This window comes from Channa argus, chromosome 5, assembly GCF_033026475.1.
Source record: "Channa argus isolate prfri chromosome 5, Channa argus male v1.0, whole genome shotgun sequence".
Taxonomy (NCBI): Eukaryota; Metazoa; Chordata; class Actinopteri; order Anabantiformes; family Channidae; genus Channa; species Channa argus.
In genome coordinates, this window is record NC_090201.1 from 8,718,273 (window position 1) to 8,730,814 (window position 12,542).

General features: G+C 42.3%; 1 protein-coding gene across 14 annotated transcripts in view; it reads left to right on the forward strand.

The window, feature by feature from the left end:
• Positions 1-12,542, forward strand: part of magi1b (membrane associated guanylate kinase, WW and PDZ domain containing 1b) — a 135,277-nt gene that overhangs the window by 100,536 nt on the left and 22,199 nt on the right. For 10 of the 14 annotated variants that reach the window (XM_067503505.1, XM_067503506.1, XM_067503504.1 and 7 more), the window contains 4 exons: positions 1,757-1,942; positions 2,125-2,784; positions 11,957-11,988; positions 12,450-12,494. In XM_067503505.1, the coding sequence (XP_067359606.1) occupies positions 1,757-1,942; positions 2,125-2,784; positions 11,957-11,988; positions 12,450-12,494 (923 nt within the window). The remainder of the gene's footprint in view (positions 1-1,756; positions 1,943-2,124; positions 2,785-11,956; positions 11,989-12,449; positions 12,495-12,542) is intronic. The other 4 variants (XM_067503507.1, XM_067503508.1, XM_067503503.1 and 1 more) reach the window with 1 other exon arrangement.

Genomic DNA, 12,542 nt, shown 5'->3' on the forward strand with positions numbered 1-12,542 from the left:
TGTCTAATTAGCACAGCCATGGTAGAGAATTAACTGTCTCACCCTGTCTTCCTCTCTTACTCTCCCTTGCTGCTCTGCCGGCCGCCTTCTCTTTTTCCCTCATCGATCTATTTATTTTATAGCTCATATTGGACGTCTCTCTAGCTTATGTCTTGTCTTCTACCTCTCTCTGCTTTGGTTCATTTGTTGTTTCTGTCTGTCTTCTGTCAATCTCTGTCACTCCCTGCCTCAATTTCTTTCTGACTTCGCTATTCTGCACCATCCTAGGCCTTGACATTCCTCCCGAAAAAGGCATCGTGTGAAATCTCTTTATCGAACTCCATGCTTTCATGTTTCTTCTGCTTCCTGGTCTGTTCTTGCATCTCTGGATCTCTTGTGGATAAAGCCGCCATCTCAGCTCACAGTTTTTGTTACATCTCGCCTGTTCTGAAAAATGCAATTCAGACACATCACACAAGAACACACACACACTGCAAAACAACACAAACACAAGGACACCAACTGACTTCAAGGGTAATGCATTTTTCATTGAGACCGTGAGCTGTATTTTCGCCATGACCTGATGAGTCTACTGCAGGTTCCTAAATACACATTCGTCTTTGGTTTCCCCTCCTTAATATATACTCTCTGTCCTCATCTCCCTGTTTGCTTTTATTCTTTCCCTCTGTCAACATCTCCTTGTTCATTTTCTAACATATCTTAACACTTTATGTGACGTAATGATCTTTAGTGTGTGGCTCACAGTTAGACCTCAGCCTGTCCCTGTATTCAAGGGCTTCTGTTCTTCACATTCTAGAAAGTGGGAATGATGAAAACATCAATTCATTTTTTGATTTAGGCTGATTCTATCTCTTATCTTTCACTATTTCATATTTAATGCTAGTTAACGAAGTAGAAAAGGCAAGACAGAAAAGAAACTACATATGCTGTAGACGAATGATGGAGCCTGAGTAATTGGGTTTGCGCTGCAGCATTTCAGTAGTTCCCATGACTTCAGATGACTGTGAAATGTGATTAATATAGATTTTTCAGAGTTAATTGGACCTTCACAACCAGTGTTGAATAATAGTGATATCTTTATGGAAGAGGAGGTTTTATCATTCTGTAGCTTTTTGCCAAGGGAAAACCCTCTCTTGCGCAGACATGCTTGCCATGTGACAAAAGATGCAAATGCACCATGACAGCTTAAAAGTATCTTTTGTTATTGTCTGAACTGCTTTGTCTCCCTTTTAGAGTATGGGTGTCTTAGCTGCCCAGTGTCCGGGCTCTTTTTAAAACTTGCTTTCCACGCACTTTAAGGAATCAATATTGCCTTAGTCATTGCTGTATTCATATAAGATCATTTACAAGCAACTTATTCAGCAGTATTTTCCAGTCAATATTACAACCTATGAGTTTCAATTTAGTTGCCAAACACAGCCACTGGCCATAATCTGTGCCCCTTTCTGAATTAATGCACAATGTTAATAGTAACTGGAGCCTAGAAGAAGTAAGGAACCTAATCGATCTATTTATCAGCCCGTTCTGGTTAAGCCTTGTCAACTGGTTGATCAGTAAACGAAGTTCAAACAAGTTAGCTGTGTGTTTAGTTTAGTGATAATTCATTCAGTTTTTGCCACACTGTTCAACAGTGAGCTCAAGCATTCCACAGATTTAGAGCAGGGGATGTGCCGTTACATCACCATTAACGAACAGTAAATTGATTAACCTGTTTTTTTTCTTTGTTTGTTTGTTTTTGTTTTTGTTTTTTGTCCAGGAGGAAAGCCTTTCTTTACTCGTAACCGATCGGAGCTTAAGGGGACATTTATCAATACCAAGCTGAAAAAGAGTCGCCGGGGATTTGGTTTCACTGTTGTTGGAGGCGACGAACCAGATGAGTTCCTGCAGATAAAGAGCCTAGTCCTAGATGGACCTGCGGCCCTCGATGGAAAAATGGAGACAGGTTGGTGTGCTCAAATTGTTAACATTTACAAAGACCTGCTGCTTTGGTTTGATTTTCAGAATTCTGAGTGTAGCAATGCATTTAGATAAATAAGTATAACATTTGTCCACTGAGGAAAAATTCAAAGGAGAAAGCTTTACTTTACAAAATTAAACACACTTATCTTTCTTCTTGCTTTTAAGGTGATGTGATTGTCAGTGTCAATGATACATGCGTGCTAGGCTACACCCATGCCCAAGTTGTGAAGATCTTCCAGACCATCCCAATTGGCTCCATGGTCAACTTGGAGCTGTGCCGTGGCTACCCACTCCCGTTTGATCCCGATGACCCTAACACAAGCCTGGTGACTTCAGTGGCCATTCTCAACAACAAAGATCCCATCATCATCAATGGCCAGGAGGTCCCCAATAGCTACGACTCGCCATCCAATCACAGCAGCCAGAACAATAACAATGGCTCAACAAATGGAGGAGCACCCCTCAACGGTCTACCCCGACCTCGCAGCCCCTCAGCTGAGGTGGCCTCTGATACCTCTTCCCAGCATGCCTACACCAGCGATGTGGTCACCCTGGCTTCATCCATCGCAACACAACCAGAGCTCATCACTGTACACATGGAGAAAGGAGACAAAGGTTTTGGCTTCACCATTGCTGACAGCCCTGGAGGCGGAGGGCAAAGAGTGAAGCAGATTGTGGACTACCCTCGCTGCCGGGGCCTCAAGGAGGGCGACATCATTGTGGAGGTGAATAAGAGAAACGTCCAGAGCATGTCTCACAACCAGGTGGTCGACCTGCTCAGCAAGTGTCCCAAAGGCAGCGAGGTCACCATGCTGGTTCAGAGAGGTGAGTGGAGGCCAATCTGTATGTTTGCCATTTGTACTGTAACTGAACAGATGGAGATGAGGAAGGTGGAGGAACCGGCTGTTAAGTTAAATGGCAGTTACTGATTTATGTACCCATATGTTGAAGCACTGCAAAACAAAACAAACATTTCTCATAATTCTGCTTGATGCTGTTGACAAAAACTAATAGGCTTCTGCCTTACAGGCTGTTCCAGCTCACAGAGAGCTCCTTTTATTGACACACACATTTATTTATTCATGTAAATAGAGGTTGGAAGCAAGAAAGGCAAGATAGAGGAATAATTATGATAGGGAAGGAGGAAAGGAGCCTCAGAGAAAGTTGAAATAACATTTGAGGACTTTGCTGAAAGTGGAGTGGAAAGCAAGAGTATGAGGTGTTTACACTGAATATTAAAGTTGTATTGACATGGAAAGGAGAAGGAAAAGTTAAAAGAGCTGGTGGAACTATGAAAACATGAATATTATACCTCTTTTCCCTAGTTTGTCTCACACACAGCTTCTGTCTCTGCCTGGGTTCTGCTGCACTCCCCTCTGTTTCTGTCTTCTGTTTGTTTGTTGAGAACAAGTCTAGTTTATTTTGGGCTTTTGGTGCACCCCCTTGCTCAAATCTCTTTAAAGATGACACCAGTTGTGCTGGCATGGCTTTTATCCACCCACCTGGTTGTCTGCTTGAGCTGAAGGCTCTGACATTTTACTGTTAACATATATTTCTTGTGTTAGTTGGTCAGTGTCAGTGCTGCCCGAACAGTGCAGTGGTGTATGAAGGCTGCTAGTTAAAGTGCACCACCTAGCCTTTGTTTCGACTTCAAATTGAAACTGTTGCACAGGACCACTAAATGGAAGTTGTGCATGGAGTATGAAACCGAAATGATTGAATTTCACTCTCCAATCCTCATCAGACTCGCAGACCTCCAGAGCTCTAAACGCACTGCATGATACAAGTAATTGGACCATTTTCTCTGTCAGACTGTCCAGAGCTTGCTTTGGGGCTTATTAATTCAAGTTACTAAAAGGTTTATTGTGTGTGTGTGTGTGTGCGCACATGCAGTTATCTCCACTGTAGGGTTAAGTACTCATGACTGTCAAGGGAAATTGGTTGGATCTATAGCAGCAAAGTCACACTGTAATATCTGAGTTTCTTTTTCTCTACATGTGACTCCATCTCAATTTTTGTCTGTGTCTTTCTCTATTCTGTAACACCATCTCTTTGTCTTACTTCTTGACACACCACCACACTCCTAACACACACAGTCTGAACCGCTCCACTCCATAGAACAGAAATCTGCTCACTGCACTTTTCCCATGTGCCCGTTTAGGTACCAACAACTGGCTACTGTTTATTTTCCAAAGAACTGTTGAACTGCTGAAGAGCCTGATTATCACACAACCCGTAATTACAGAGCCAAAGAACAAATTGGAACAGTGCGGAGTGTTGATTTCTTTTTTGTTTGCTTGGGTATCAAACCTCCAATCTTTTTTATTTATTTATATTTATATTATATATATATATATATATATATATATATATATATATATATATATATATATATATATATATATATATATATATATATATATATATATATATATATATATATATATATATATATATATATATATATATACACTAACTAAAATATCAAAAGCTGTCAAGTCACCTCTGTTAGTCCCTGAAATCTGGTTTTCCTTCTTTGATCAGGCTGCTTTGATTCAAATACTTAGGCTCTTTACAACCGCTTGTGTTCAGACAGTGCTCATTTGTTTTGTTTGTTAAGCAGTAATAGGATCTTTAAAATATGTTAAAATTCCTCGAATTATTGTTTTGTTAATGTTTTGTTATCTGCACCAAGGTTCACCATATTTATACTAAACCTTGTGTTGCTTCAGTTGCACAAAATTATGTTTGAACTTGGACTGCAGCTAATGCTTTTGATTGCCATTATTAATTATTCTGGTATTGATAAGTTAGTTGTAAACTGTAAAATGAGAAAAGAGGAATGTCTCCCACTTGTCCAGTGTTAATGACACCGTGTTGAAATCAGCTTGATAAACTACCAATGAACAGTTAATTTTCTGATGGCAGGCTAATAAAAATTGACTTATCGTTTCAGCACCGCTCTAAATAGATCTAATTACTAATACAAAGTGTACAACTCCGACAAATTAAAATCATTCACATGCCCATATGTGGCATAATAAAGATGAAAAATGATTTCAATGAAGGAAAAGTACAAATACCAAGCTTTGACCATACGTGTCTCAGAACGCATTTCCTCCTCACACTACCTGGATCCTGCCTTTCATACTTCCCCATGTTGAATGGTGAATTTCTTTACATCTTGCATTGCCTTTTGTGTTTGTACCCTCACTGTACTGCTCACACTTTATCATTCACGTCAGATGTGTTGCTAACATAACACACACAGCCACAAGAACATAAAGCAAGCTTCTAGACACTGTGCCTTAATTACTCTCCGGCTCTCACTTTCTTTGCTGCTCTCTCGTTCCAACAGTAGCAGCAAAGCACTGGCCTCTAATTGGGGTCCTGATGTCAGTGTTGTTTATCAAACACATACATCATCTTCTACTCTCTCTCATGGTCTCACACATTAACTCATTCATCCAATTGTAGAGTCCAGACAGAAATACCCGGGTATAGCAATAATTAATAGAGATCCAGCCCTCCTCCACCTTATCTGCTCCCCTTGCCCCCATCACTACACTACTTAGTTTCACACCCACTAGCACCCGTGAAGATTGGAGCCGATGCCCGAGGATTGGAGCACGAACACCCACACTCATTAAGAAGGCTCTGTGCAACAGTGTGCCTCCTCCTCTTCTCTCACTATGGTTCTCGCCGCATGTACAGAGTTCACAGTGTGAAAATATAAATGTGCCTTTTGATTCCATGCAGAACCAGCAAAATCTGAGAATGTGAGTTTCATTTCAGGTTCTTTTGCTTCTGTCATCTTTGCCTGAGCAAACTACATTAGCTTCGGAGGATATTTTTTGATCCCAGTTAATACATACAGAGGAAGAACTATGCACAGGTCAAAGAGTTTTCAGACTTTGACAGTGTTTTATAGGTTAAAGACATATTTTGTACTGTGTATGAGCACATGGGCATGATTTATTACTTCAATCAAGTCTGTGATACATTGATATATTGTTCTTTCATTTGTCTAATTACACTGCTCCAATGTGCTAATTTCCCCTGGCTGTCTCCTCTTGCCCCTGTTGATGCGCTGACATAATCCATTTTAGCCCCTGATGTCTCGCTGTAGGAAAGATGCTAATTTCCTCTCCCATGTTCCCATTAAAAAGGTGTAAATGTTATGGATTCCATTGGGATATACACACCGGTTGTGCAGCTCTTCATCAACAAAAACTTGTTTAGGTGTAGAATTTGTGAAACACAGCCTCTCAATAGGCTAGCAGCTCATGCCATTAGTCAGCTATAGAAAAATGAAGCCCATTTCTCTCAGTGTGTGAGTTGCACTCTGCTTTTTTGCTTGGTTGTGAAGCCAGACAGGTGCTGGAATGAATGGAAGGTAATTTCGTGCTTGTGGCCATGTGCAGGAAATGGAAGGAGAGAGAGCAGCATTAGATGGGGTGTGGATGGAAGGATTTCGGATGTCGAGGTCTTTTGGACCCAAGCCAAAACGGACTCATAGAAAAACTGCACATACCTCATGTGCATAAGTTTGTTTTCATAGTAAAAAGAGACCTAATCCAAAAAGATCCTGAGAAACTAAAATGTGTTCAACATGCACTGAAAGAGGATGCACATACTGCTAGCAGCATGATTAACCTTTGCTTAATTAGATGCGTATAATTTCTATCCTCTAACATCAACAATAAAACATTGTAACCAATTGGATGATGGGTGGACAAAAGACAACCTATTTAATATTTGTGAATTAATTTCCAGAAAGCATTTAAGAGCACACGTTTTGTAGGTTACTGATATAATTAATATGAGCTCGACTTAGCTTTCCACCCTAGAACAAAAGTGACGTGTGAACTTCACAGGTCTTGTTTTTCCGTAGGTTGTAAAACACACCTGACAACGTGCAAACTTGGTTCCATTTAGACTCCAGTACTGGACATATTGAGACACAGACCTGAGTCCCATGACCCAATGAGACTGAGTAGAACTGTACGTGGGACGTAAGTCAGATTACAGTTCCTCATATCCATTGATTGTGACTGCGTTTACATGCACTTATGTAACCAGGTTATTCAGAGAAATCAGCTTTCACACTTATCAGGGAAAAGTGTTTACATGCACTTCAGTAACCTAGTTACGGGAACAAATGCAGCAGAAGAGTAACCTCCTTTCTTCTCCACCTCGGACTTATTTTAGAAGCCTGGCACACAGATTTTAACTGTATGATGATGGAAAACGCTGCTTTCTGACTTTTCTTTCTGTCTCTGCTTGTGCTGGTGTATGGTGTGTTCATGTCGCAGCAGAGTGACAGCTGAGGGGGACAGAAAGGAAAGAAACATGAAGGTGATCCACAACAGTCGACGGGGGAAAGTGACTTATTTAGACTTCTAGGGGACACTTTGTGTAAATTACATTTTGTGTCTTTCATTCATTCTTTCACTCAGCAACGTCCAGCTTACTATACCACAAAGCCAGTGGATGGACTAATGGCAGATTTAAGAACGAATAGAAAAAAGAGGTGAAACTATTTTGCAAATGCCAATGTGTTTGATGACAACCCTCCCTTTCCTTCCACACACATACCTTAGGGTTATTTTTCTTATATCCTTTGGATAAATGGTAAGCTAAATACCCAAGATATGTCTTTAAGAGATTATCTGCCTGGCTATTAGGAAAAATTTCAAGAACATTTTTCTACAATGAATCCAGTGTGTTGAAGCACAATTAGGTATATTTCCTCTTGTTTACGTTGGTCTCCCCCCCTCAGTGCCTCTGTGCAGTTTAAAAAGGAGATTAATTGTACCTTTAAGACAGACATAAGATTGAATTGTTTCTTGTTTTTTGGTTTTTTTAGACCATTGCCACACTAGATAGCTCTAATTGGCTTAATACTAGGCAAGTGCACAGACAGCTTGTAAATTCCTCCTGTCAGAAAGCACTCCACGGATCAGTGTTTCTTCAGAACACACACTGATGGGCACAAACACATCTATGTGAACTTACATAACCCTAATAATCAAACGCACTGTTACTGGCATGCACATTTATAAAGCCTGCATAATGTGGACAGTCTTGTACACACCCATTAGCAAGAGATAAACGTTGATGATGAGTCCCTGCACAGACCAAAGCAGGAAATCAATTTACTGTATGGGCAAGAAGCGTCATATTTTTGCCCACTTCCCATTAAAAATTCTGCTGACTGAACATTCCAATGGCACTATAATGAACAGCGTCTCAGTCCTAAAAAACAATGAGGGGGGAGCAGCTTGCCCACTGGGTGCCCGCAATTCACCTCAGCTCATTTTTGGACAGCTGGAGGTTTGAGCTGGTGAATCACTGCTTGTTGCACAGGGACAAGGTGAGACTCTCTCTCTCCCTCACCCCCCCTTGATCTCCGATGTCTTCACTCCTCCCTAGCTATTGGGTGGGTCATAAATCTCCACCATTGCACATCTTTTGTTTCCATGACAATGCTCTGCAGATAATCTGTGCTCGGGTCTCCTCCGGTGAGAAATTCGCATTTCTAGGAGCTGGGGGATGTCAACCTTGCTTTTTAAAGCCATGAATGGCACAATACACAGTCTTAGCTAACAAACCAGTTGAAAAAAAGCTGCCATATTGCATCAAATTATTTAAAACTTTTTACTGGCATGTTCTTCCTGGTCATCTTTGTTATGTATTTAGTCCCATTGTGGTGCTCCCCTTTTAATTTCACAGCAGCTACAGCTGTACTCTGCAAGGCTGTCACATCCAGGATGTACACAGCTGATGTGAAGCCTTTACTCCTTCACTGTACTGTGGAGAGCAGCTCATCACAACAACTGTTGCTTGGAGACCGTCTGTCAGTTCCCCACGGTCACCAGGCACTGTTGCCACGGTGACAGATGGACCTGCCTGTTGGAAGCCATCACTCCTAGCTGAGATCTACCATCCCATGCACATACACACACGCACTGTGGACATACAACATAATCTGCTTAGTAATTGCTACCGTTTAGTGGCTGCTGTGCTGCCAGGTTGGTGCAACAATTCCTGCTGAAGGAGACCGTACAACGTGTTTAGCAGAGGGTACCGTGCTTCTTGTCAACCTATTCCAGGTTCAGCAGAACATTTATTCCAAACTGTATGTCCTTCGGCAGATATTTTCGCTGAATTTTTCTTCAATGCGCATCACTGCTTTAAAATGCTTGTTTGCATTTATTCCACCACACCTTATTTCCCGTTATCTTGTTTCACTGAATTTCAAGAACTTGTGTTGACTGACAGTTACAGAGAAAAACAAGTTCCTGAAATTCTGTGAAAGAAGATGGCCAGTATAATCTCAAGCTACATCAATTTCACTGCAAATATACTGGATACTTTATTATTTTGACTTAATTGGAATTCATAACACCTTGTTGATGTGTCATTAATTATGAAAAAACTCATAGAAATTTATTGTGCCGTAGGTTGAGTCATCCTTCATTGTTCACTGGTATGAATGCGTTTTCTGCTGCAAATTTTACGATTTCGAAAGCCAAAATAAATAATCTGGGGGGTACACAGTTGTTGATGCCCATTATTTAAAAGCTTTAGACACTGAGGACTTGCTCTCACTCAGGCTGTCAGTGTGCAGGCCAGGCAAGATTGCCCACCTGTCCAAAATGGCTCTTTCCTCCCACTTTTATGTAATTAGGACTGGATGTTGGCCCAAACATCCACAATATGTTTTGATCTGGGGGCTTCAATTGTGCATACAAAGGCGTGCACACACACACACTATAAAGAGCTGTGTGTGCCTACCAATGTGATTTTGAGCTTTTTACAGCAGTGGTTTCTCTGTATGTATGTGTCTTAAGTGCAGTTATTGTTTTAATTACTCCATAAAGATTAATAATCAAAAAATAAGAATGATGCCCAGTGCAAGTTAACAATTTTAAATTTCTATTTGTTGTCATGTTTGGGATTTTCAATAATAAAAGGGTCACTGCTGATAAGAGTGAAACATACACTCACTCCCAAATATAAATATACTATATGGGCAGGAGACTCCAAACTACCTATGTTGCTTTATTTCCTGCATGGGTGTGTCTGTTTAGTGTATCAGAGTATCAGGCTGAAAAGCAAGGAGAGCGAGCGTACCGAGACATTGACGGACAAGCAGCAGCAGATCAGTTGTTGTGGACAGATAAGGATAATCAAACAACAACCTGACCCTTTGACTGACAGCATGCTTAGATCAGAGAGAATGGACAGCAAGCATCTGCGAATGAATGATTTCCCACTGTTCGAAAAAAAACGTGAAAAGGTGAGCGCAATGAGGAGGGAGAGGAGAGGAAGGAGAGAAGAAAAAGCTGTCGACGCAGCACAGTTGGAGCCGTCAGTGGTGAAAGAAACCAGATGTCTGACAGATAAAGAAGATTTTATCCTTCTGCTTCCTCAGAGTACTGACACATAATAGTGGCCCATTTTCTTAGATCAGACAACATTTAGCTTCAATCACGCTTTACATATGTTCTACACTTCCATGGTATGTCAGAAGTGTGTGTGTGTGTGTGGAGCGTGTGTGTGTGTGTGTGTGTGTGTGTGTGTGTGTGTGTGTGTGTGTGTGTGTGTGTGTGTGTGTGTGTGTGTGTGTGTGTGTGTGTGTGTGTGTGTGTGTGTGTGTGTGTGTGTGTGTGTGTGTGTGTGTGTGTGTGTGTGTGTGTGTGTGTGTGTGTGTGTGGTTCAAGCGCCAATCTGAATTATAAATATTGCACGGGTAATTGTACAAAGGTGCCTTTGCTCTTTGTTTCATGTCTTTGTTCTGATTTATATAACTTCATACAACTGTGCATTTCATGCAGAGCCGAGGGAGGGAGGGAGAGAAGGAGGACAGTGATGTGCTTAAAGAGCAAATTTCCCTGGTTAGATTCACACTGGATTACAATTTTAGTCATCCGTCACTTTCTTTATGCCTCTGGCTGTGATAATGATATTTCTGGTCACTGTTCACTCATGCAGGAATCTGTCTATCACACCTTAAACACACTTTGATTTGTAGAGAGAGCGCTGTACAGAGCTGTCGTGTGTGTGTGTGTGTGTGTGTGTGTGTGTGTGTGTGTGTTTGCAGCTGTGGATGTTTATCAGCATGTGGGGGTGGGAGGGATATCGAGATGGAGCAGAGAGAGAGACAGAGAGAGGGAGGCTGATGATGGAAGAAATGGGAGGGAGGATAGTGTGCCGTGAGGTGTGTGTGTGTGTGAGTGAGAGAGAGAGAGAGAGAGAGAGAGTGATTGGGGGGGAAAAAAGGAAAAGGCAGCAGGAAAGGGAGAGCCAGGGAGGACGCGCCAACTGCCTATAGATGCTGGAGCCGTTGACAGAGGAGCGTGGCGCTCAGCGGACACAGGAAGATGGTCTCAGTAAGAGGGGAACTGACGGTTGCCTATAATTTAATGTTCAGTATCTTGGACTCCTTCTCCATGGGTAATGCTACGGCCAGGAACTCGAGCACAGCTCCCTTTTCTCCTTTCTACTCCTCTTTATTCTCCGGCTTAGTTTGCTCTCCAGGATTCTGTCCTTTCCTCTTGACTCTCACTTTCCTCCCCCAAACACACGCTCACACATGTGCGTGCGAATAGCCAGGGTCTACTGAGCGCTGAGTTAGCCCTTGGGGCTGGCCCGACTCTTCCGCTGCGCCACTCAAGCCAAGCACTGGCCGCGGCAGTGATGCAGATAGAGCGCACTGCCTGCTCCCCACCCCACCCCACACCCTCCCTTGCTTCTCAAAACGCCAGCCACAGATCGACGAGCAAAGAAAACCAAAGAATAAGGGGGAAAGGAAGGAAAGGGAAACGAGGGCTAGATGAGCACAGTTGTGACATTGTTTTGGAGTCCGCTTTGTCAGTTTTGTTTTCCTTCCCCCCCCCCCCCCCCCTTCTCATAAAGGTGGACTACACACTATGATGTGATTAGTAACCTTCTCCTTTTTTCTTTTTTCTTTCTTTGTCTGGCTTCACAGGGGTGGCACCTGCTAAGAAGAGCCCCAAACTGGTAAGTAGTTTTCCTTTTATTTCTGTTCCTCCTTCCATCACTCTTGTGTCCTCCGTCTACATCTGTCTGAGGGATATTTAGCTCACTCTCACTGCCTCTCCTGTCTTACCTCATTTCTACCCCCTCCTTCCCTGTAAGATGTAACTTGTGCTGAGGGTTGTGGGTCTGTTTGTCCGAATTCTGTGTGTGGGGGTGGATTCCTGTAGCTTCACATCAGCTCCCCCCCTCCTCCTCCTCCTCCTCTCTGGCGGGGTCTGGGACGAGGGGCTTTGATGCACCGCGTGAGCTGAGTTGCTAACCCGCTGATGATCGCATCGTGCTGGATACTAAGCTTGCAGTGTGAGAGTTGAATATATGATCACAGCTAAGAGACGGCCTCATCCTGTGATATCTGCTGCTTAATGAAGGGACCATGTTGACTGTTTCTGACTGAACATGTGTTTGTCAATTTTGTTTTGCAGGATGATTTTGATCTGGCTCCCCCATACAGAGATTATTCTAGGATGGTATGTGATAAAAGTTCTTCGGAATGAGGTGTGGTCTGTTGGTGCTGG